General features: G+C 37.4%; 1 protein-coding gene across 2 annotated transcripts; it reads right to left on the bottom strand.

The window, feature by feature from the left end:
* Window positions 1-25: 25 nt before the first annotated feature.
* Window positions 26-26630, bottom strand: si:ch211-260p9.3 (1-phosphatidylinositol 4,5-bisphosphate phosphodiesterase gamma-2). 2 transcript variants are annotated; one of them, XM_067420241.1, is made up of 33 exons: window positions 26545-26630; window positions 26295-26385; window positions 25975-26188; window positions 24008-24199; window positions 22317-22410; window positions 22175-22222; window positions 21996-22080; window positions 21760-21843; window positions 21542-21585; window positions 21327-21399; window positions 20861-20962; window positions 20648-20766; window positions 20492-20577; window positions 19197-19314; window positions 18934-19102; window positions 18719-18754; window positions 18184-18264; window positions 14218-14289; window positions 14022-14102; window positions 13769-13941; window positions 13392-13598; window positions 13140-13259; window positions 12864-13044; window positions 12706-12744; window positions 8226-8292; window positions 7875-8032; window positions 7627-7717; window positions 7201-7422; window positions 4603-4727; window positions 4192-4312; window positions 3948-4118; window positions 1968-2050; window positions 26-181 (listed from the first exon to the last, which is right to left on the bottom strand). In XM_067420241.1, exons 3-33 carry the CDS (start codon window positions 26156-26158, stop codon window positions 176-178), a joined length of 3432 nt encoding a protein of 1143 aa, XP_067276342.1. In that variant the 5' UTR covers window positions 26159-26188; window positions 26295-26385; window positions 26545-26630; the 3' UTR covers window positions 26-175. The 2 variants fall into 2 exon arrangements, with proteins under 2 accessions (XP_067276342.1, XP_067276341.1); XM_067420240.1 differs by having other exon boundaries at window positions 25975-26166.
* Between the last annotated feature and the right edge of the window lie 13 nt (window positions 26631-26643).

Below are 26643 nucleotides of genomic sequence, written 5' to 3'. Positions count from 1 at the left end.
TATATATATATATATACACACATACATACATATATTTACACCGTTTATTTAGATCTTATTCAATTTATCACAGCAGTAAAATGCACTTCCGCAATGATGCATTTCCTCCAAAGCAAAAATCATATTCACATCGACAGGTCTGCTATTTCCGGGTGGTTAACACTTGCTCTTTATCTTACACCTGTTGACAAAACAGATTTTTCATTACTGACTGGAACGAGGAAGTAGTATTGTAGGTTGGTCTGGTGTTACTGTTTATATATCAGCAGTCTCAAGGTTAAAGTATTAGTTCATCCAAAATGAAAAAATTCTGTCATTTATTCACCCACCCTCATGTCGTTCCAAACCTGTAATCATCCATCTTCAGGAACACAAATGAAGATATTTTTTAAAGTGTACATAACAGTTTCTGCCAATATCATGTTAATCTTGAGTACTTACAGAGTAGTATTGCATCCTTTATATCTCCAAAGAGACTTTAGTTGTATTATATTAATAAAAGACAGATGCGCTGTACCGATTCTTTTCGAAAGCAGCCGACTCAGTTTTTTTTATTTAGGCCAACTCTTTAAAAGGTGCATTATGTAGGATTTTTTTCAGTAAAATATCTAAAAACCGCTGGGCTAGTGTTATATATTTTGTTCAGTTGAGTACATGTATCATCCCAAATGTTTCCAACTATTTGTAAATCGTTAGAAAATTGCCTTTTTATTTTTAACCAAGGAACCAGGACGTATGAGGGAGTCGCCTGTCAATTGCGTCATATCTGCAGCACCTTCAAAAAACTATTTATTCTCACTGCAGTGTGCAAAAGTTTCATAGCAGCCTCGGAGCGAACGCACAGAGTAACGTCATAATTTTCAACACACTCAAATGTATCCAATATGATAAACATTGCTGCGTTACCTCATAGGCTATTCATGACCGGAAAAGCGGAAATGGCACCTGCAACTGTGGCATAATAAAAGTCCTGCAGCTCGAGAGGCGTGTTGTGTTCATCTTATTAACAATTGCTATTTATTAACAAGGCCAGCAGCCTTGCCCAGCTCCTACAACACTAGTTCCTGCTGTAATTCATACTACATAACGTTAATAATCGCATCCATGATTTCTGCCCCAGTCCTTTCCTGTTTCTTTTCCACCGGCTGAGATGAAGACCACAAGATTCTGCGCTCAAACTTGGCGTCATCAAACTACGCCTTTGTTTTGAATAGGCGACATCTAGCAGATGTAAAAGTTACATAGTGCACCTTTAACAGTCTAAAGTCAGAATGCATGAATTCCCCCCCCCCCCCCCTTAAAGGGATACTTCACCGCTTTTTCATATTAAACTGTTATTCCCTTAACTAAAATGATGATACATACGTCTCAACTCTCAGTGCGTGCACTTAATCACTCTAACGTGTGGTGACGATCTGATAGCATTTAGCTTAGCCCATTAAGCCCAGTTCATCCACTATGGTACCAAACAGAGATCAAGTTAGAAGCGACCAAACACCTCCACGTTTTCCCTATTTAAATACAGTTACACAAATATTTGAACAACCTGGTATAGTGACATAAAATAAACCGTGGCGCTTTTCTAAGCGGATTAAAAAGGAGAACTATAATGTATGGCAGAATAGCACTTCTGAGAGTATTTCGACTCGGCACAGTAAAAAGTCACGCCTGAAAAATCCCTTCCCATTTCTGTCAATAGGGGGAGGGGGAGCTGTGAGTGAAGTCTTCGGAAGCTGCTCCTTTGTCTTTTTGGAGTTATTTTTGGTGCTGCTAACATCACTGTTCACATAAACTTAATGGAAATCTGATTCAAGCATTATTCAAAAACTAGTCAGTCGTGCAGGTTTGGAACAGCACGAGGGTGAGTATAAGATTTTTGTGTGAACTAGCCTTTTAACAAATTGACAGTTGTTAATGACGTCTTTAGGACTAAAGGAGAAAGATATCAGTTAGTGTGTGTTTCTTACCTCTAAATGCTGTACATGCACCAGAAGAGATGCAAGCTCCAGGCTTTCACTAAACCTGTTCTTCAGTGGGACAGACCGATACCCTAATAAAAAAAGAGGAGTGCATTAGCTCATTTGAGATAGTAAGTAAAGAGGCTCAATATAATAAAAGAAAGGTAATAAAAGTAATGCTCCTAGTTCAGGGTTTCCCAAACCTGCATTTCATGCAACCATGAATTAAATTAATTTAATTTAAATCTGAACATTGGTCTGAGTAGTCTACTCTATTTAAACCCGCCAATAGCACGCCAGGTGGATAATATATATATTATATATATATATAATATATATATATATATATATATATATATATATATATATATATGTTGTAGCCCATACGCCTCTAGGTTGTGCTTGTGGCTTCACAAATGCTTCGCTGCATACTTCACTTGTAACAAGTGGTTATTCAAAGCAGACAGTCATGCCTCTACTACCGCTGGCGTTTTTTCCCCCCACTTTTTTTCAAATATTAATTTTCACCTTCGAAATTCGTTTTTTAAAAACTATTCCAATATATATTCGAATTTAGAATATTCGTTGACAGCCCTAATGTGCATCCCACAAATCTCCATCAACTGCAAGATGCTATCATATCAATATGGGCCAACATTTCTAAAGAATGCTTTCAGCACCTTGTTGAATCAATTCCAATTATATATATATAGAGGGCCAATATCCTGCAGAGTTTACCGCCAACCCCAAATGGGCCTAGCAAGACAGCGATTACCTGGTTAAGGTGTGTTTATTTGAGGTTGGCGATAAACTCTGCAGGATAGTGGCCCTGTTCTAATACCTCGCTTAATACATCTGAGATGATTTGACAGATCCCACATCTTTTTATCATGATAACTGATCTCTGGCTATTTTGGTTCTTCAAACGAATTTGCAGATTGGATTAAAATATCTGGATTAAGTTATCTGAGATCAATGATCGTGCCTGTGTTCCATGAAGAGGGCAGATGCAATGAAACCACGATCAGCAATGCAGCCATAACATCATGACATCATATATGCATGACATCATATAATTAAAAAAGCCACCTGGCAAAAAAACTTGTCAAAGGAGAAAAAAAGAAAAAGAAAAAAAAAAGATTTTCTGGACCTTTAATAGGAAACAAACAAACGACCAAACCAACGTAAAAGTTAGATAAATGAATTATCCACTGTTTTGATGAACATGATTTATATTCACGATTTTATAATATTTGTACACACATTATATTTTTATTTCAATGTCATAATCTCCTTTTTAATTCAATTTGAAGCAGATTTGTTATGTGTAAGTATTAATTGAAGTTTCTTAACGGTCAAGATCAAATTATCTGCCTCTCTTGCGCTGCATCAAGACACTCCCATAATATCCGTCATCACTCAAATTAATGCACAACGAAGATTAACGAAAATAATTGTGTGTAAACCTCCAATACAACTATAAAGTAATTATTCCATCACAATTCACAAATGAATCTCTCAATCAATTGTGTCTATAGTAATCTATTATATGCAAATTTTACACAACATTAAAATATTTTCAAATAAACTTTTATATTTATTATTATTTTAAATTATTATTGCCCCTGGTTCAGTAATGAAGTCTTGTAATAAAGTAGCAGTGGGTGAGACAGATTTTAAGTATCACCTCAAGATGCAATCTAACCCTGTTTACATGAAATAAATCTGCTCCCGAACAGGTTTAAGCTTTTGGACCTGTTGCTATGACAGCAAGTCCAGGATAAGTTTTGAAGAATCAAACAATCCAAGATTATGCGAAATTGTCGACCATGAAATCCAGCTAACTGAGTTAGCAACGTACAAAGAGCGGGCCCCAGGACCGAGTTTGGAGACCCCTGGTCTAAATATATAAAGTCTGTTCACTAAAAGAATTCAATATTTACAAATCATATTGGTTGCTCAAATCTATTATTCATTTGGAAGATTTACCTGAGCGAATACCTCTGATAGGAAAAGTGGCCTGTGCAAGAAATTTAGCATCAGAAAACGTGTCCTCCTCCAAAACCACAAAGCGCAGGAAGGCCAGGTCCGGCTCGTCTACTTCAAAGCATTTCGGTGGATTCATTGGGCCCAGCCACACTGGATTTAGTCCATTATCCTCTGTGAAGGTACAGTACCAACATTTAACTATACTGTAATCTAAAACTAATTATTCTCTTTTCCACTTCCTTACTGAAGAGAGTAGTCTTGAAACTGTAGTCATCAGCTGGACCGCCTGTGTACGGCCACAGCTCAACCTGCACAAAAGGACTGACGATGTGGTCTGGATTGGGCAGATGCCTGGCTGCTATCACCTGAAGAGAACATTTAGAAAGTTTTGGAATGACATAAAAGTGAGCAATTGATGATGTAATTTTTTATTACTTTAAAGGGATAGTTCACCAAATATGAAAATGATGTCATTAATAACTCACCATGTCATTCCAAACCCCATAGGATTTTCGTTAATCATCAAAACACAAATTAAGTCTTATGGGTTTGGAACAACACACTGTGGTGAGTAACTAGCCCATTTACATCCCATGGTGTCAGCCATCATTCAAAACTCAATAAAACTTCAAACTGAAACAAAATGGATATTTACTCTGATTCTGATGTTTTGTTTAGAAGTCTTCTTCTTGGTTGGAACTCGCATCCACTCTGGTTTAAGCACATAACCCGTGCCTCCATTCAGACTGAAGAGAGCGCTGTTCATCTGCATGAACATGTCTGAAAAGAGATAACAATCATGCAACAGGGACACTATAGTGTAAACACTTCTAAGGTTAAAGCTACACTGTGTGATATTTTCCCCCATCTAGCGGTGAAAAGGTATATGACCATCCAGTGAATATTAGTTTCTGTTCCTCTCAATTCCGATTTTGTTTTAACTCCTACGGTGGCCGATTTAGTCCAAGATTAACATGGCTTCCAGTTCGACCTCGTTGATGACTGCCATCGAGTGTTAAAATGCGAAAAGCGAAGCTTGAATTTACGGGTATGTCCCTCTTTGGCTAATGTACTTTCAAGATGGAGGGGCAACATAGCGACCGGCATTCGAACCCCTCGTATGAATGCTGATCGCCATGTTGCCCCTCCATCTTGAAAGTACATTAGCCAAAGAGGGACATACCCGTTAATTCAAGCTTCGTCTTTCACATTTTAACACTCAATGGCACAGTGTCGAATGTGAAGAGGGGGATTGCCATGTTAATCTTGGACTAAATCGGCCACCGTAGGATTTAAACGAAATCAGAATTGAGAGGAACAGAAACTATTATTTACTGGATGGTGATATACCTTTTCACCGCTAGATGGGGGAAAATATCACACAGTGTAGCTTTAAAGCAAAAAGAAGATCAAATCACTTATTAGAGGCACAACACTTATTTTAGCTCTAAGAAAAAAGTCTCTATTAGCAACAAAATCAAATTAAAATCGTTAGACTGGACCTAACTGTTTTATAAAACATGTATTATAGGAGTTCAGACTGATGCTCATGTTAGGTGGCGTAGCACCAAATTTTGGGCCCTGGGTACAAACCATCTTGCTGGGCCCCCGTACCATGTATGTGTATGTATAGAAAACGGACTTCCCTGCCTTGGGCCCTGGTTACTCAGTACCCTTTATCCCCCCAGTCCCACGCCCCTGGGTGTGTTCGACATCGGCTGCAGCTGGATGCATGCGATCGGTGAGAGTAGCCGCGTGCAGGCGGGAAAGAGCTGCAAACGGACCTGAAGTCGGACACTTTCTGCTTCCCATGCTGACGCTTGCATTGCGTTTGCAAACTTTATCACAGCTGAAGTTAAATAAACGCAATATTTCTCAAATACACAGATGTTTCAAGTGACATTTTCATTCAATACTTTATGTACTGCTTAATAAAGCGTCTATTTGGACAAGATTAAAGTTCAACATATAAACCTACACTATCAATGAAGTGTTGTCAATGGTTTTTATCAGTTTTAGTTTGATAAACATGACAATATAACATCTCCCCATGTTAAACTAATCCAGCCCGAATATGCCTCATAATTATGCAAACTTCATTCCTTCCAAACAGAATTGTTAACATAGCCCTATATCGCCCCCTTGAGTACTGAGGTTTGTTACTCCCACAGCAATGTATGTGTATGTTTAAAGATAGAGAGCTTCTGTACTCATTCGCTTTCATTGCATAGTTTCATTTTCAACGCGGAAGTAACCCATTTCTGTGAGTGTGTGGAGACTTCCCATAGGTAAATAACTGGACGAATCAATAAAACCCTGTAGATGTTAAAATAATTTGTGCAACAAACCAATGTGTTTATGATTATGATAATTAATATAATAAAATAATTAAGTAGTTGCTTTCTATATCAAGCAGTGCATAACGGAACTGGGATAAGACACAACACATTCAAGTAACTGGCCATTGGTTACAATGTTTCGTAAAATAATATTTCTTTCTTTAAAAAAAATACAAATTACATTTATTCTGCAAGAACACAATCAGTTATCAAACATGACAGCAAAGACCAAATGAGCATATTATAATAATTTCTGAAAGATTATGTGACACTGCCTATTTAAAGACACTTAAGGCTATTTAAAGGAGTACTTCAGCGCTGGGAGGATGAATCTATATTTACACTGGGTCATTAATGTAGTAGAAATGTCAATTTTTTTTAAATTTAGTGCTTTCTAGACTGAGAAAAGACAGAAAACATATTTTTGTCTCATGGGGATGAAAGACAACAATTCCCAGAATGCTTTGCTGCCCTATGAAGCCACTCCCAAAGCCACTGCTACTAGATTACTGAATCACTGATCACTTTCCCACCGCGTTCATTTTCATAAAATCAGTTCAGTTAGAGAACGGACACTACAATTAAAAACTGAACGTGTCTGTTCAATATGTGATTTAGCCGCTGAGGGAATCTCACAGCCCAAAACGCTGCAGGAGTCAGATATATTGGCAGTCATGGATGAGCTCGTAATGAGAGCTGAGGTAAACGCTTCCATAGATTCACAGCGCACAATTCCGCTTTGCCATCAGAAATTATGAAATTTTAAAATATATTAAAATAGTAATCTGTTAATTTAAATAGTAATATTTCACAGTATTTACAGTATTTTTTTGTCAAATAAATGCAGCCTTAGTGTGCATAATAAGAGATTTTCAAAAACAGCAAAGAAATCTTCTCTCTTTTCTTTCACATACCAGAAGTTTGGAAGTTGAGAGCCACCATTTGGCAGCCTAATTTCCATAAAGGACAAGGGTCAAAGTTGGAAGAATCAACCCGTCCTCCGTGGGGATACACACGGCTGAGAGCTTTGCGGTTATACTCCAGAATGCCGTCTGATTTCTCCACGCCAGTTTCGTTTCCCTCTTTTAGAATCATGTTATCCGGAACGGAGCGAACCTCTTTGTAGTTGTAATTTTCTGCGAGGTCATAAAAGTGCAGAATGGAATAATAAGTGAAATGAAATGTCCGGTTCACTCACCTCAAAACATTTCTGGAATGGTTTAAACATGGCCTTGAAATTGCTTAACGTTGATGCGTTTGACACAGTACAGATGCTTTTCATTTTAGTTTGTTTCAGATTTTTTGTGTTTCGCTCATGCAACGTTCTGGAAATGACATACCAAAAGATTTCTTTTTGATAGATTGGCAGTACACCACCATGTCTGACATCTCAACAGCTATATTGGTTTTGGACTCCATTTCTGCAATTCTCTATTTTGAGAAGTGAAGGAGAGTGCACAGATATTCACATGAATTATCAGTCATCAAAACTATACAAATATAAAGACACAGTGCACTATATATTCATAATCAAGCACAATAAATGTCAGTTTGTGTGGCATCTCTTGCGAAAGACAGATATACCAACCGCTTTCTCCAAACTCTGCTCTCTTTGGATGATGTTGAGAATCACCTGATACCATTCGTCCACTTGCTCTAAGATCTCACACGTGAACTCAGTTTGTTTCAAATTCTCCTTATCCAAAAGAGACACCACGAGGTGTCTGCCATGTTTAGTTTTGCGTGCTAAGGAGAACCCAATAAAATCAACAAGGAAAAGAGTATAATGAGAAGCTTTTTTCATAGGGCATTAATGAAAATAATCTTTCTTACAATATCAGATGAAAGTTTGTGTTTTTTTATGCGAGTCACAACTTAGTCTAAGCATAGTGTGTATATGCACAATACATATTTACGCTGATGACAAAGAAAATCTTACCAACATTACACTTAGAGATGTCCACCACACCTTTACATTGGACACCTAAGGGATTGTCTTCAGCAATCTGAAACAAACATTGAGCTTAATCTGAGTACACATATAAAATACTGTGCAAAAGTCTTAGGCACGTTAGTATTTTCACCCAAAAAAATTATTTTAAGCCAGTTATTTATATATTTTGCTCTAGTGTGTCATTAGGAAATATCAGTTTACATTTCCAAACATTCATTTTGCTAATCATTTTAATTTTGTATGCACTACGTTCCACACAGAGATCTGATCTCATCATCATCGAATCTGTCTGTGATTACAAGAAACATGAAACTGAGACAGACTGTGGCAAAGTCTCCAAGACGCTTGAAGAAACCTACCTGCAAAGCTACAGTACTGTAAACAATTTAGGCACTTGTGTATGATGTAAAATGAGGATGCTTTCAAAATGTTATAAGTAGACTTTCATTATTAAAAGTGTGATAAATTGAGAACTCAACTTTCCCATGAGCCTTTAATATAGAAAAGGTAATGGTAATATAAGAATATCCTGTAAGTTTCAGAGTTGAAAACGTCCTTGTTAGTAAAAGAAAAGATTTTATAGACACCAGGACCAGAAAACGAGGCTCTCAAATCAATGATGTATTAGAAGGGTGAAACTCCGCCTCCGTGTATGCCTGCTTCTGTAGCCCTGCCCACTGACTCGTGGAGCTAAACTGATCACGTTACTGAGCAATAAACATGCCGAAGATAGCAAGATAATCGCTTGTTAACAAGACACAGGTCGACACTAGCTACGTCGACACTGGATTGGCAGACATATCGAGATTAAAACACAGTGCTGTGCCTTTTATATTGGATGCAACCGGAATTGTGCAACACACTTATGTGAGTTAAACATGTTTTTTTATATGCGATAGTATTGCATTGTTACAGATCATTTTGATTTTGTGTATGTGACATGTCTAATAGAGCATACCAGCACACTGTCACAGGCTGGAGAATCCTTTATTTGTTGGTTCATTGCAATTCGGGTCAGACTACCAGGGCTCGCAAAATCTATCGTCCCAGGGCTATGTGCTTTCCAGACGGACTACCAAAAAGTTAGCACATCGGCAGGCCGGTGAATCCTAAATAGTGAAATAGCATTCATTTCCTGATCTCCGTTGTGTTTGAAGTGCGCGCGCATTTGTGTGTGTGTGGTTCACACTTATATCCACCAATCGGGCAGGCCAAGTAATAAAAAAATAAATCAATCACAGGTGGATGAGAGATAATTTATTGTGTATGTTTAATAAATACGTTTTGAGAGCCCCGTCAGAGAATAATTCAGGTTGTCACTTTCAAAACAATCCCTCCCTCATGTGAACTGACGGGAGCAGAAGCTTATTAATTATGCCAATCTTATCCAATCCTAGCTGTGGGCGTTTACTTCTAAGTCTTCAGTGCAGTACGCCCATCAAAACCCAGCATTTTGGAGAGAGCCTCAAAACCAGAGTAGAAAATAGCCTATTACTTATTAGTTATGATGTTTTTGAATGTAAAACATCATAAGTTGACCTCAGACAACAGTATATAAAAAAGCCAGTTCATAACACCTTTAATTAACTTATAAACTATTTTAACTTTAAATATTGATTTGATTTAGTTAATAAGTTGTGTGACCACCCTTTGCATTTAAAACAGCTTTTGTCCTCAGGTACACTTGTGCAATGTGCATATTTTTTCAGGGAGATTTGCGGGTAAGTTTCTTCAAGCGTCTTGGACACGCTGCCGCAGTTCTTCTGGATTTGATTTGTCTCAGTTTCATCTGTTTCTTCATGTAATTACAGACAGACTCGATGATGGTGAGATAAGATCTCCTTGTGCAAGCAAAATCTCACTGGATTATTGCAATCAATGGCACAATTAATTCATGGTTATTTTAAATGTGAACTGATATTTCGTACTAACAAACTCGGCTAAAGAAATAAATAACAGTAGTTAGAGTTAGAAGAACTGTTGCCAAACATTTAACATGCTAGAAACATAATACTCACTGCAATAATGATCTAATCATAGGCTTTTAAGAATTTGCTTATTTAAATCCAAACAATATGAAACTTTGTATAGAGGGTATGCACAAGATGTCACCGTCGACTAGAGTCACTGTGTTTTCACCCACTCAGTGGCAAAAAGACTGAGTGGCAGCAATAATTTTAAGTGTGAATGCTGCAAAAAACACACAAACGCATCTAAAACAGGAAAGAGCTACAGACTTCTGAAAGCTACAGAAAAACAGAATGAAATGGATTGCTGCAATTCACAGAAACTGAACGCCAGGCAGCAAAACGTTGATTTGCAGTAATCATTTTGTGTCATTATGTTGTGTGTGTGTGTATATATATATATATATATATATATATATATATATATATATATATATATATATATATATATATATATACACACACACACACACACACACACACACACACACACAGAGGTCCTTCTCATATAAAGTGTGATAAAGTTCATTTTTTTCCATAATGTAATGATAAAAATTAAACTTTCATATATTTTAGATTCATTGCACACCAACTGAAATATTTCAGGTCTTTTATTGTTTTAATACTGATGATTTTGGCAAAACCCAAACAATTAGCATATTTCATCCGACCAATAAAAGAAAAGGGTTTTTAATACAAAAAAAAAAAAAAGTCAACCTTCAAATAATTATGTTCAGTTATGCACTCAATACTTGGTCGGGAATCCTTTTGCAGAAATGACTGCTTCAATGCGGCGTGGCATGGAGGCAATCAGCCCGTGGCACTGCTGAGGTGTTATGGAGGCCCAGGATGCTTTGTTAGCGACCTTAAGCTCATCCAGAGTGTTGGGTCTTGCGTCTCTCAACTTTCTCTTCACAATATCCCACAGATTCTCTATGGGGTTCAGGTCAGGAGAGTTGGCAGGCCAATTGAGCGCAGTAATACCATGGTCAGTAAGCCATTTACCAGTGGTTTTGGCACTGTGAGCAGGTGCAAGGTCGTGCTGAAAAACGAAATCTTCATCTCCATAAAGCTTTTCAGCAGATGGAAGCATGAAGTGCTCCAAAATCTCCTGATAGCTAGCTGCATTGACCCTGCCCTTGATAAAACACAGTGGACCAACACCAGCAGCTGACATGGCACCCCAGACCATCACTGACTGTGGGTACTTGACACTGGACTTCAGGAATTTTGGCATTTCCTTCTCCCCAGTCTTCCTCCAGACTCTGGCACCTTGATTACCGAATGACATGCAAAATTTGCTTTCATCCGAAAAAAGTACTTTGGACCACTGAGCAACAGTCCAGTGCTGCTTCATTGTAGAACAAAGTGGCTTAACCTGGAGAATGCGGCACCTGTAGCCAATTTCCTGCACACGCCTATGCACGGTGGTTCTGGATGTTTCTACTCCAGACTCCACTCCACTGCTTCCGCAGGTCCTCCCAAGGTCTTGAATCGGACCTTCTCCACAATCTTCCTCAGGGTCCGGTCACCTCTTCTCGTTGTGCAGCATTTTTTGCCACACTTTTTCCTTTTCACAGACTTCCAGCTGAGGTGCCTTGATACAGCACTCTGGGAACAGCCTATTCGTTCAGAAATTTCTTTCTGTGTCTTACCCACTCGCTTGAGGGTGTCAATGATGGCCTTCTGGACAGCAGTCGGGTCGGCAGTCTTACCCATGATTGCGGTTTTGAGTAATGAACCAGGCTGGGAGTTTTTAAAAGCCTCAGGAATCTTTTGCAGGTGTTTAGAGTTAATTAGTTGATTCAGCTGATTAGGTTAATAGCTTGTTTAGAGAACCTTTTCATGATATGCTAATTTTTTGAGATAGGAATTTTGGGTTTTCATGAGCTGTATGACAAAATCATCAGTATTAAAACAATAAAAGACCTGAAATATTTCAGTTGGTGTGCAATGAATCTAAAATAAATGAAAGTTTAATTTTTATCATTACATTATGGAAAATAATGAACTTTATCGCAATATGCAATTTTTTTGAGAAGGACCTAGGTCCTTCTCAAAAAAATTGCATATTGTGATAAAGTTCATTATTTGAACATAATGAACATTAAACTGAAATGTATATATATATATATATATATAAAAAATGTATAAAATGTCAGCAAACACGATCCTAGCTGCATCAATATCTATGACTCACTAGATCTTTGGTGAGTTGTAAAGAACACATATCAAGTCCAACCTTTCATTTAAACTGAAAATCGTTTGTTTTACTCACGTTTGAACAGTTTCCCCTATTAACTCCAGTCATGCAGCGGGCTCTTTTGCTACTCAGTCCAGCAAATGGGGTGTGTTCCGGCAGTAAAGTGACTTCAGTGCATACCCTCTATAAATGTATACTATCCTAGATTTTAAGACACCCTTATAAGACCCTCCAAATACTTTTTAGGGCCATAATATGTATAAAACAAGTATATGCCAGACCATACTATACATACCTCACTGTACATTTCACTAAAACATGCTGAAATATCCTCCTGCAAAGGAAAACGTTATCAACTATAGTTTGTAAATATATATGGTAACAATCCTTTAGAAATAATTTAAGTGGCTCTGTGGCTAATTTCTTGCTCTCTAATTTCTTTCACTCTCTCACCATACAGAAGCGCTCCACTAATTGTGGCGTTACAGGGTAGCGTAGTTTTATCTTGCCGTAGAAAAGCTGCTCACGGAAACAGCTCACCAGGTCTTTAATGCTAAAAAACTCGTAGATGTCTGCCAGCACATACTTGCTCTTGTGTCGGCATATCAGATAATGCTCGATATCCCCATCAACTCTGAGCAACAAATGAACAAATAAAGATAGATACAGAGAGTAAAGTTAGTGTCTGTGAGGTCAGTAAGGAAATGAAAAGGGAAAAAACTAAGGAACCTGATTGAGAGTGCAAAGGTGTCAGGGTCTTCTTTCTGCCTGATGAGGAACGCTCCATCTCGCGGGATCCTCAAAAGACAGTCTTCTGCTTCAGCTCGACTCAAGTTACTGTAAAACCACCTAAAGACGACAACATAACTTTGTCTCTAGGTGTTTCTATTAGTTTCTGTGAAAGAAAAAAGGTGACTGAAATCTGTGTGTGTATGAATGAGTGTTTTAAAATTACATTTAAAACTTGTGATTTCTTCTTACCCCATTTGGTGGTGAGACACAAAATTGATCCGAGGCAGGTACATTTTAAGATGCAAGTTGAATCCGTCATACTTAATAAAATTTTGCCTATAATGCTCGATCAAGGCACGCATACTTGGAAAGCGCTGTTTGCTTGTCAAGAAGAATGATGTATGACCACTTTCTGAGGACCAAAAAATTCTGTAGTGCTGAACTCTCCCACACGTCCTACAAAGAGCAAACAAAAATCCTTAAAAATGCCATTGATGGACCTCGAGATACTGTATTATATGCAGTCAGTTTTGTGGCACAGGTGTGGATATTCAGACCCAGCTACAAACCTTTTAAATAGAAATAAAAAAAAAAGAATAAGAGTAATGAAAGGTTGTGCAGAGTACCAGATGGAGATACTGTAGTTTCTGTTGAACACAGAACTCTCTCGCACCAGAAAGGTTCCATCTTTTCCCTCCCTCCCTCCGCAGAGTTCATGGAGGAGTTTTTCAGCGGTTCTTCTGCCCTCAGCCAGCCGCCAATGAAACCAGGGCTCTGAGACATGCAGGTCTGAACTGTCCTAAATGTTTCAGAAATGGAAAAAAAGTAGTTGAACTGACTGGTTTTACAAAGACAATGATTGTAATCATCTTCCCTTACCTCCGGATGCTCTTCCTCCCTCTTCTCTTCGGAATAGTACAGCTTATTATCTGAGATCACACAGTCATGCTTGTAAAACCTCTACATTGAAGGAAAAAAAAGAATTATATACTGTATATATATATAATTAAGAATTATCTGACTATGAATAATGGATATTAAAAAAGTACATTACATTTAAATGAATTTAAAGCACCTTGTCTATTGGATCCCAGATGCAAAGCTCTCCTTCCTTCTCCACTATGCTGTTTTCTTTTGCTTTTTTTATCTGAAATTTGAAATATGAAAAATTATACATTTTGTAACAGAAAATGCTGCATGAAAAACGGCATTCAGACACTTTTAGCAAACACATTTTTAAAACCATTTATTGGGAAATAAAAACAAAGCACAGGGCCCGTATTCATAAAGATTCTAAGAGTCCGCTCAGAAAACTCCTAATTTAGCTTAAAAAGTTGTACAAAGGAGTCTTAGCTTAAGAGCTATTCGGGACCGATCTGAGAGCAACTCTGAGCAAGGAAAATACAAAAACTTTTATCTTAGTGAAGAGGCGGGACTGACCCCGTTGCGGTGTATGACAGTCTTTTAAATACTGTGATTGGTTGGTTGTCCAAAAAGGGTAAAAAGAGAGCGATTTTAAGTATATATAAGGTATATATATAAGGTATTTGATTGTCTTAGAATTATAAACATTGTTCCACTCTTTCCACTCTTTTTTTTCTGGCATGTCTATTTAATTGGTGGTTTAATTCAGGGAGGAAATTTCAATGTAGGTGGGAATGTCCAGTGGTAACGAAATGAACTGTGGCACAATATGAGGTTCTGATAGTGCTGTAATTGTTTGTGTGATTACTCTGCTTACAGAAGGTTGTGACAGACCCAAATTATCACTGCTGCATTGTTGTATTTTCCCAGTTGCCAAATATCATAATGTAGCAATTACTTTCGTTTCTGGCGCTATGGCATTCCTACGCTGTGTCAGAGATGTGAGCGTGTCTCTAATACGATCTGTCACAACCATGGCGTCTTGCTGTCATCCATTGTCTGGAACACATTTATTTTCCCTCTTCGTCTTTCTGCCATTTTCTATGCTGCTAAAGAAACTCTTAAAGAGAGAGTTTACCTAAAAATGAAATTGTGATGTTTATCTGCTTACCCCCAGTGCATCCAACATGTAGGTGTCTTTGTTTCTTCAGTGGAACACTAAGATTTTAAATAAATTTGTATATTGACCTTACCGGAAGTGAAGCGCGTTCCAGGCTGTTAGATATAGCATTGTAGTGTATTTGAGGTAAAAAATTATATAAATATGGCTCGATTTCTCACACAAACTGATCGTTTTGTTCCTTAAAGGGTTACTGCAGCGATTAGCATATGGCTTTGTATCAGTAGAAACCCTGGAGTATATTCAAATGATCGTGCTCCCCTCTCTTATATCCCCCTGAGAAGAGAGATTTATGCATTTTATTTCTGGAAAAATTCCTCTCGTGACGCAAATTGACGATATTTGCGTCACGAGAGGAATGTTTGCCCAGAGGCTAAAGACTACAGCCAGCAGAGGGAGCAATTTCCGCATGTTTTCAACTCATGCATGGGGAATGGAGATCACACTTACAGCACAGCTCAGTTACAGGCAATTAATTTAAACCGATGCTAAGCAATGTAAGTGTTTTAACTTCTCAAATTAATTTCTATGAAAGTTAAGCTTCCAAAGGCATGAACTGAAAACGCGTTGTGAATGTATAAATGATAATAATAATAATAATAAATTTTATTTATAATGCACTTTATATTAAACAAAATCTCAAAGTGCTACAGAATTAAAAACAATCAACAACAATAAATAAATAAGTAAATGAATAAAATAAAAAAAACTGAAAAAAAAAAAGGAAAAAAAGTAACAAGTCAATTAAAAGCTCTGCTAAAAAGGTGGGTTTTAAGACCACGCTTAAAAGCATCTATAGTCTGTGGAGTCCGCAGGTGGTCAGGGAGAGCATTCCACAGACTGGGGGCTGCAGAGCAGAAGGCCCGATCTCCCATAGTACGGAGATTGGCTGTGGGAGTTTTAAGGCGATACAGCGAAATAGAGCGGAGGTTACGAGTGGCTGTTTGTGTGGTGAGGAGTTCCTTAAGATAGGAGGGAGCATCACCATGGATGCACTGGTGCGTAAGGAGAGAGATCTTGTACTCGATCCTGAACGACACAGGAAGCCAGTGGAGTGATTTTAGAATGGGGGTGATATGGTCGTATTTGCGCACCCTCAACAGCGCTGTTCTGAATACACTGCAGCCTCTGGAGATTTTTGCTAGGGATGCCGATAAGGAGCGCATTGCAGTAGTCCAGCCTGGAGGAGATAAAGGCGTGGACAAGCTTCTCCGCATCTGCCAGTGATAGAATGGGACGAAGTTTGGCAATGTTTCTGAGGTGGAAGAAGGAGGTCTTACACAGGTGTTTGATGTGAGCTTCAAAAGTAAGCTGCGATTCCATTCTGACCCCCAGATTGGTGACTGAAGTGGAAAGTGGAATGGCCTGATCAGAGATAGCAATGCTGGTGATAACGGACTTCTGGACCTGAAGTGGAGTGCCGACTAGGATAGCTTCAGTCTTGGAGCTGTTTAGCTGCAGAAAGTTTTGCTTCATCCACGCCTTTATCTCATCCAGGAAAGTGATCAAAGTGGATGGTGTGAGGTCAGCAGAGGGAGATGAACTTGTCCTAAAGTAAAGTTGAGTGTCATCAGCATAGCAGTGAAAAGAAATCCCATGCCGGCTGATGAGACGGGCAAGGGGGAGCATGTAGCGTATGAACAGGGTGGGTCCGAGCACTGAGCCTTGAGGGACACTGCAGGTGACATTGTGTCACAGGGATGTAGCTTCTCCTAACGCAACATATTCACTTCTCCCAGTGAGATAAGAAGAAAACCAGTTGTGGACCGAGTCAGAGAGACCGATGGTGGAATGTAAACGGTGAAGGAGGATGTTATGGTCAACTGTATCGAAAGCTGCAGTTAAGTCCAGGAGGATGAGAAGGGATGGGGAACCAGCATCTGCCACCATCAATAGATTGTTTGTGACCCTGACCAAAGCTGTTTCTGTGCTGTGTCCTGAACGGAAACCAGACTGAAATTTCTCATAAAGATTGTTATGCTCCAAATGGACCTGAAGCTGTGCAGCAACAACTTTTTCCAGCACCTTAGAGAGGTATGGGAGGTTGGAGATGGGCCTGTAGTTGTCATTAACATCTGGGTCTAAAGTAGGTTTTTTTAGAAGTGGTCTGATGATAGCAGTTTTTAGAGATGAAGGAACAAGGCCAGCCTTGTATGCCACGAATGTGGTCGCGATTACCTCAGCTCTCATCACGAGAGCTCATCAACTCATTTATGACGTTAAATGTAATCTGACTCCTAATCTGAGTCTGCTGTGAGACTCACACGGCAACTCGATCGTTATATTGAACACACATGTTCAGTATTTAATTGTACTTTCTGAACTCAGTCACTGTAATCCAGTAGCGGTGGCTTTGGGAATGGCCTCACAGGGCAGCAAAGCATTCTGGGAATTGTAGTCTTTCATCCCCATGAGACAAAAATACATTTTCTGTCTTTTCTCAGTCCAGAAAGCACCAAATTCAAAAATAATTTCACATTTCTACTACATTGATGACCCAGTTTAAATACAGATTCATCTTTCCAGCGCTGAAGTACCCCTTTAAGATATCAATGTGTGGTCATGAGCCAAAGGGTTCTTTGTGCATGTTATCAAAGCATGTTTTTTACTCTCACAGAATTGTTACCCATTCACATGATTATATGACTGTCACACAGCAACGGTTGGAGTTAAAAATATTCATTTGTGTTCTACTGAAGAAACAAAGACACCTACATGTTGGATGCACTGGGGGTAAGCAGATAAACATAACATTTTCATTTTGGGGTGAACTATCCCTTTAAAAGTCCTCGTCCATGCTCCTAACAAATTTGACCTTAAGACCTCTTTTAAGGGTAAATATGCTTTGTGAATTACTTTTTTCTTTACTAGAAATGTTTTGTTTATTTTAAGAGTAAACGCCCACATTTCAAATAATTTCGTCACTAGGAGCTACTCTTTGCATTAAGATTATTTATGAATACGGCCCAGAAAGACAGATGTGTAAAACATATGCACCTTCTCCCTGTAAGTGTTTCCAATTTTCCTGAAGCTGTCTAATTTTCTTTTCACTGCCGCATTTCCTTTTTCTTCCTCCAGCTGTTCAGAACATATAAATTTACATGTGACATGCATGAAAAAACTGTGCATTTATTCAGTTAGATATACAGAATGAGCAAGTGATATCCCTTCTAATGAGTAATAATTATTTTGATTTGAATCATTGTTACTTTTCATTTTTCACACCCACATTCAACAGCAATGTGCATCAGTGTTTACACAAAAATTCTGTACATTACCAAGGTGACTAGGATTATTTAATTAAGTTTGCAAGTTCATGTACAAAATATCAGCTTTTAAAAACAAATCAGATCTGGATGTAGCGTAAACACAGCCTAAATTTACCCAATGCACTACTTAATGGAATTTAATTAACAGAAGATGGTGATATTAGAAATAAACACAGAGCTAGGATGGTTTGTTACATGGATGAGATAAGCATCTGCTTTCATTTTGATCTATATTTGTGGAAGGCGTCATGTTTTGTGGATACCTTATCGCTGTGATCGCGCTCTTGTATTTTTTGGTGCTGTTGAAGAGAATAAATAGATAATCATGCACTGTGACAGTGATGAAACTACAAAAATGTTTATTCTCAGTCTGCCACATCATGACATCTTCATGCATCATGTTACATTGGAGACTGAAGCAATAGGAGGACCTCTGCAGTTTTTTTCACTTCAACAGACAAATTTAAAGTTTTTCTACCTTAATGATGATCTTGCCCTTCAGCTGGTTTGGTGAGGGTAGATGATCTGCTTCTGGATCCAGTGGCTCGGTCAGGAGCTTGTCCTGGAAAACATCTCTTAACATCTGAGCCATCATTTTCTGTTGCTTGATATCGCAGTGCTGTTCTATGGAAAGCACCACAGGATACCTGCCAAAAGGAATTGAAATAAGAGTGTTGAATTTTACATTTACAATGCAGTGATAATGTCATTAAATGTGTTTTGCTGTTGATGATGACTAACTCAGATGTTATGAAAGCATGATCATTGATGGCCTTCACCGCATCCCTAAACTTTATCTTGGAGGTCATGGTCCGACCATGGTATATGACAGGTTCATCTGGACCATTCCAGCAGTCCACTGCATAACACAAAAGAAAACATAGCATAGGGCCTGATAACAAATAATATTACATGCATAATCAGATTATTTTTTTGATGTGACAAGTAAAGTAACACATCACTTTATAAATTTACACATGAATATAGCCACAACATGTCATTTATCGCCACTAGAGGTGTCTTATTCAAAACAAAAACTTGATGACGCTTGGATTTTGCAGCTTTTATTATTCCGCATATAAGAACTTCCACTTTTTCCGGTCATGCGTATGTTGGGTAACGCAGCACGGTTTTATCAGATACATTTGAATGTGTTGAAAGTTATGTTATAATGCTGCTGTGTGTTTCGCAGCTACTATGAGACACTTGTTGCACACTGCAGAGCAGTCCATATTAGGCATGGTAATACATAGTACTCGCGGTAACTCAAGAAAACGAGAATTAAACAATAAGACCAACTGTGTAGAGCTACATAATGATTATTTTGCTGTGGATGAATATATCCAAACAGTTGCTCACCTGTCTAATAAAGCACATAATATATTAAAGTGTCTTTGGTTTCTTAGAAACATTTGGGATATGTAATATGTCTAATATGTCCAACATTTTTTTAAATACTGAATTAAATTTTTCTACAATGTAGTCACAGACATATAGTACAAAAGTAGCAAAACATTACTTTCACCTTTCAATAAAAAGAGTCCTACAATATAACCCTTAAAGGCATAGTTCACCAAAATAATTCTCATCGTTTACTCACTCTCAAGTTGTTCCAAACCTGTATGAGTTTCTTTCTTCTGTTGAACATAACAGAAGATATTTAGAAGAATGCTGGTAACCAGACAGTTGACGGTAGCCATTGACTTCCATAGTATTTTTTTCCTACCATGGAAATCCATGGTTAGTGTCAACTGTCTGGTTACCAACATTCTCAGAAAAATCCCCTTTAAGGCCTGGAAGAGAGTGAGCCTTAGCAAGGTGAGAAAAAAATAACGCAAAAGTAACGTAATGCAGTATTTTCCATAAAAAGTAAATAATTAACATTAACTTTACTTAACGTTACTTTTTTTAGGGGGTAATGCAATATTGTAATACATTACTTTTAAAAGTAACTTTCCCCAACACTGATTATAATTATTTAACAACTAAAATAGGTGCATATGATTTTGTATAAAATGTCTGAGAAACACACTGACACTCAACACAGCGGCAGCCCAGCCTCAAGCAGCGCACATAAGCTTCTGTGGAGGACTCACTGCGCAGTTGATCTCCAGTCAAATATCTGTGGGGGAAAAAAAACATGAAGTCATCATGATGAGGAGGAGCTGAGCATGAAGAACAGTAACACTGACGTGTTGTGAGAGGAGTTGATCCAGTAGTGAGACAGAGGATTGTTCATGTCCAGTGGGCAGATCTCTGAGAACTTCTCATCCCAAATTGAGTTTTCTTTGGAGAAGAGAAAGCACAGGAACTAGAAAGACAGAAAGTATTTGCATTGATTTATTTAGGTGCAGAACCAGATTTATTTGATGTCATCAAACTAAACATATGTATGTAGCCTGTACCTCTCCAACAGTAATCTTCGGATAATCAGTCTTCCTCATGGTGTCACTGATGAAGAGTGTCATCAGCTCCTCTACCTTATTAAAAATTTTGGCCCAAGCCTCCTACAGACAGGAAACAAATGTACAATTTTCAACATAATAAAGACAATACAGTGAAATGTTTCTTGAGCACCACCAAATCAGCACATTTATGAAGGATCATGTGACACTGAAGACTGGAGTAATAATGCTGAAAATTCAGATTTAACATCACAAGAATAAAATGCATTTTAAAATATATTAAACATAAAACAGTTATTTGAAATTACAATATTTTATTTTTCACAGTATTCACATTATCAAATTACAGCTTTGGACAAGGATAAGTGACTTCTTTCAAATACATTAAAAAAATCTTACTAACTACAATTTTTTGAACAGTACAATACATTTTGAATTTTTGAAGATAATAATGCATTCGTCTTACCTTCTGTCTATATAAAAGAAAGTTTTGAAAATCATAGAGGGGAATTACAGACGATTCAGGCCATTCAGTATTACTGTAGAGAAATGAATAGAAAAATAAATGTTTTTATGGTACAATTAACAAGCAATTTATTTAAAGTGAAGCAAGTAAAAATTCAATTTCTCATTATATTGCCCATTTAAAGCACCAAACTGAACCAAAACAAATTGTTTTACCTCATTGTGAAAGCTGCAGGCCCCTTTTCAAACTCTTCTAGCAACTAATAAAATGATTAAAATAATAATAATATAAATTCCTTCACCTTAAATGCTTATATCATGTTTAAAGTAAATATTCAATTCAATATCACAAATAACATTCATATATAATGGAATGGAACTGACACTCAAATAAGAATTTATTAAAATGAAACAAAAATTAATTGTACACTCACCATCTTCTGGTTTTCAAATACTAAAAGATTGTAGAATTTGTGAAACTGCTGAAAATCCAAGACATAATCTTTTGCTCCCACCTCCTGAAAATGCAACGCTCAGACTTGCAATAAGTGTAAAAAATATATATAATCTTTAAGGAGTAGATCAAATATTGCGCTGCTTTGTATAAAATCATACAAACACATTAACGTAAAAGTAGAATTCAGTGATATATTTTCAGTATTATTTATACCACAAATCTTTCCTCCAGAAAACGTCCACCTGGTACAGTAAAGTTCATTTGTGGCAAGAGAGACTTAAGTTCTTTTAGGGTGATACTGTCAGAAAAACAACAACAGATGACTACAGTGAGACTGCTGAGAAGCTACAATGAAACAGTTTGAGAATCAGGTGAAAGAGAAAGAGGAGAACCTGTTTTTCTTTGTCTGATCAACTGAGTACATCTGCTTCCTCAGCCAACTACAATAGAGGGAAAAAACAGAATGAAACAAACAGATTATGGTTTATAGATACACAAGATACATGTTCTATAAGTGTGTGTATGTGTGTGTACCTCTGTATAATCTCTGGTGTGTGAGCCGCCAGTGTCTCCTGTTTGAGTAACTCCAGTCCTGTCAGCCATTTTTCTGCATCTTCCACTGAATCAGCTGAGAAAGACAAAACAAAATATGTTATAACATTTTGCTAACGTTCCCATTAAGTTGTACAAAAATGATTACTGAATGTTATCATTTTTTTATAGATATAAATAAAAAATGTATAATTAAAAATGTCCTAAAGGGGCTCCCATTCACTGCCATTTGAATGCTTGGATTAGCCAGGTCATTTTTTTTAATATAACACTGATTGTATTCGTCTGCAAGAAGAATGTCATATAAACCTAGGATGGCTTGAGGATGAGTAAATCATGGGATCATTTTCTTTTTTGGGTGAACTATCCCTTAAGTTCCCTGTTAGCAGAGTCCCATCTCCCCCGATGTTCTCTTTATCAGGGGTTTTCAAACTTCATGATGCCAAGGACCCCCAAATATGATGCACCTTTATGGAGGACCCCTTAAACCCATCTTTATATTTTTATGTATGAAAAAGAACTGTTAGATAAATAGTAAGTGTGACATTTTAAATACAACATTGTTTCCAAATTTAAATAGGATATACTTAATTTTGGACATATAAACCTGAAGAAGGTGTTCAATAAAAGATTAACTTGAAAGTAATTTGAAAGTATAAGCACCTTTCACAATAAATGTATGTAGCGGTAAGCAGCTTGCGTACCGCATTAAGAAATGTGCTCTACGAACCCAGTGAGCATCATAAAGGGGACTAAAGTGAGAAAAAAAATCACTAGCAAGATACAAAGCAAACATATACAATTCTGAAAGGTATGCATATGGCAAACAAGGTGAGAAACATTTAGAAATTAAACAGTTAGATTGTTCGGTATACTTTAACCATTTTTGCTTTGTCTTTTAATTATCTGAAATTTTTCTGGGGACCCCTGAGAACCTTCTGGAGGACCCCTGGGTCCCCGGACCCCAGTTTGAAAACCCCTGCTCTATATAGATCAGTTATCCCATCACAGAATATGCACAACAAGACTATCATAATGACATAATAAAGTGGTGAGACGGTTGCAAAAAGCTTTATCATTCACCACGGTCGGACATAACCTCAGGGTGCTCCATGGGGACAATTCTGATAAGTGTGCTATTGCTAGCATTCCTATTTACCAGAATATGCTAGGTTTTAGATGTTGGTGATAATGTGCTTCTTTCCTCATCTGGCTTTTTAGCTAGCTTAACCAGAAAGACTTCTTTAGTCAACCAAAAAGAGCATTAGCATTACATTTTCCAGGTGAAAAATATGCATATGCTCATATGTTTTACAATATAAAATAACTGGTTTCTATTATAATATTTTTTAAATGCAATTTATTTCTCTCTTTCTTTTACTCTGGTCAGAAATGCTGATTTGCTGCTCAAGAAATATTTCTTATTACCATCAAAGTTGAAAAGAATTGTGTTATAATACAATATATTTTGTGTGTAATATTTTCTCTCTCTTTAATGGATTCTTTAATGAATAGAAAGTTCAAAAACCTTTTTTTTGTAACATTATAAATGCATTTACTGTCACTTTTGATCAATTTAATGCATCCTTGCTGAATAGAAGTATTATGATTTTATTTTATTTTTAAAGAGTGGCAGTGAAAATGTCAACTCTTTGTGAGGAACATTTGCATACCTTTTAGACTTAGTGTCTTCAAAATAAACTCAGATCCATAGAAAATGGTCAAACATGTTTTGCTGTCCTGCTGAAACTCTTTTTCAGATTGGCAAAAGATTCTTCGAAATTTACTCCCCCTGCTCTCGTTAAACCGCTGGAAATCCTTGAATGTCTCCCACTGGCGAAACTCCTTGAGCTCAAAAATGTCCACTGCAAATATAAAAACACATAATAAAATGCAATTATACAATCTTTGATATAATTATTCCTTTGAATTAAAAACAAGTGCTTGCATAAATAAATCTTGAAGATCACATAAGGTTTATGAAAAATGAGGTAGAATTAGAGCTTAAGTACATGCTGCGTTCCAGGCAGGTTTCGTAAGTTACGACTTCAAACCACGACTTACGACTTTGTAGCGCTCCAGGCAAAGTCACGGGCGAGGAATTTCAGTAGATGTAAACAAAGCATGTCGGACCATACAGGGCTTATGCTTACTCCTTGCTTATTTGAGGGAAATTGAGGAGAAATAACAGTGCATAAGACGAGCCGATTTAACATTAGAGCAATACCTTATTTTAATAAACGATTTGGTTTTTAATGTATGACTTCCATAAACACCGCATTGCATCCTAGGCAGGGCTGCCATTGTTGTTTTGCGGGCTATGTGACGTCAGAACTCGAAACTGGGAGTACAACGATCTAGTACGAGATCACGGGTGGGAAGTCCGGGGTTTAACGACCATTCCAGTGCATTTTCACGGATAAAAGGTCGAAAAAAAACACGGGTTACAGGTTGCCTGGAAAGCAGCATTAGTCTACCATAATATAACTGCCATTTTAAAAATTATTTCTCAGTTTGATTCAATAATTTGTTTTAAAAATGTGTTTTAGTTCACCCGTGTACCCTCATGTCGTTCCAAACCCCTAAAGCCCTTCACTGAGTTCACTCATCTTTTGAACACAAATGAAGATTTTTTGAGGAAATCCGAGCACTTGGCCGACTATTATTCACGTGAGCACATGCACCTGACAGAGGCATGATGTCCTTTTGTAGGCCAACAAAAAATTTTCCCAGAATGTTTGAGTTATAAAAGTTCATAACAGCACAATTAGAAGCATAATAAGGCTGTAAACACAGTGGACTGAGTTTACCTTTTCGCCCTGATGACATTTTAACCCCATTTAGCCACTTAATAACTGCCTTTTCCCATTAAAAAAAAATAAAAAAAAATAAAAAAAATCACAAGTGGGGTAATACTGATGTATTTTAAGAGCTTGTGTTGAACACAGAGCTTATTTTAAGCATTAAACCAAAACCGCATTCAAAAAAAAAACTGACTTCGGGAGAATGGAACCGGAAGTGCTAAAACGCTAACTTGCTTCGGCATTTTAGCCTACAAAGTGATGTCATACCTGCACCTGTCACGTTACGTGTGGGATATAAGCTCACAGAGACAAGGATGACCATGAGACATGAACTTTAATAACAATAATAGCCTACAAAGGAAAGATGAGAACCGTCAACACAGAGGGAGAACTGTGGGCTTAAATCCACAAAGCAAATGAGATTAATGAGGTGATTGACTAGGCACAGGTGAATGAAATAAGTTATTAACAAGACAGGGAAAACTAGGACACAGGAACACAACAGATATCCGACAGTATCGCTCTATACAGAGAAGATAAAAACTATTTAGCAAATTCTTGTCGCCTCATAACATTCAAGTTGAACCACTGTAGTCACATGGACTATTTTAACGATTTATTTACTACCTTTCTGGGCCATGAAAGTGTTTATGATGTTGCGGTCTATGAGGGGTCAGAAAGCTCTCAGCTTTCATCAGAAATATCTCCAAATGGGTTTGGAATGATATGAGGGTGAATAATTAATCACAACATTTTTCTTTTTTTTCTTTTTTTGGATGAGCTAACCCTTTAAACCTTTAAACAGTGTCAAACCTACATTCAAGAAAATAACTTACAAAATCTGACTATCCTGTCACCAGAGCGTATCAAGGCTACTTGCATGGTCTCCATAATGACCTGGACAGTGAGTCTCTCAGTTCTCTGCTGATATACCATCATTTCAGTACCCATCTGAAGATGCCCAATAATCCGACTCCTCACGTCCTCTTTTAGCTCATTCCGCTTATTGCCGCCCACCATCACTGCATCTTACACATACAATTACACGTGCTACACAGTATTTTTAAAATAAAGTATTTTATATTTATAAAAAAGCAATAATTGTGTTAAAAGTAAGATTATTCATGTGATGTAGCCTAAATCCAGATGCACTTACCTTCCAGTTTTGGTACACAAATCAAACTGAGAAATGACTAGATGACATCTAGTGGGTATCGTCCAGACCAGGTCTTGAGAAAAAACACATCCTGTGGTAAAAACAGCTTCCTGATTTCTTTTGCATCATTCTCTACACATGCTACACCAACTACGCTCTTAAATTTATTTTTATTTTTTTAAGAATGTGTTTTGTTTATGGAAAAAGTTTGATTATTCATGTAATGTAGCCTATATACAGCCACACTTACCTTCCAGTTTCACAAATCAAATTGAGAAATGACTAGATGACATCTAGTTGTTATCGTCCATGCCAGGTCTTGAGAAAAATCACATCCTGTGGCATAAAC

This window comes from Pseudorasbora parva, chromosome 16 (assembly GCF_024679245.1).
Source record: "Pseudorasbora parva isolate DD20220531a chromosome 16, ASM2467924v1, whole genome shotgun sequence".
NCBI lineage: Eukaryota > Metazoa > Chordata > Actinopteri > Cypriniformes > Gobionidae > Pseudorasbora > Pseudorasbora parva.
The sequence above is the reverse complement of the archived record's forward strand: the minus strand, read 5'-3'. Positions and strand labels throughout refer to the sequence as shown.

Bases quoted from the DNA above. Each gene is read 5' to 3' on its own strand.
- si:ch211-260p9.3 (XM_067420241.1), bottom strand. From the start codon at position 26,158: ATGGTGGGCGGCAATAAGCGGAATGAGCTAAAAGAGGACGTGAGGAGT. The intron at 20,578-20,647 runs GTCAGTGTTACT...TTTCCCCCACAG, and splicing joins ATCAACTCCTCTCACAACAC to ATATTTGACTGGAGATCAAC. The intron at 12,745-12,863 runs GTGAGAGAGTGA...TTTCCTTTGCAG, and splicing joins TAGTGGAGCGCTTCTGTATG to GAGGATATTTCAGCATGTTT.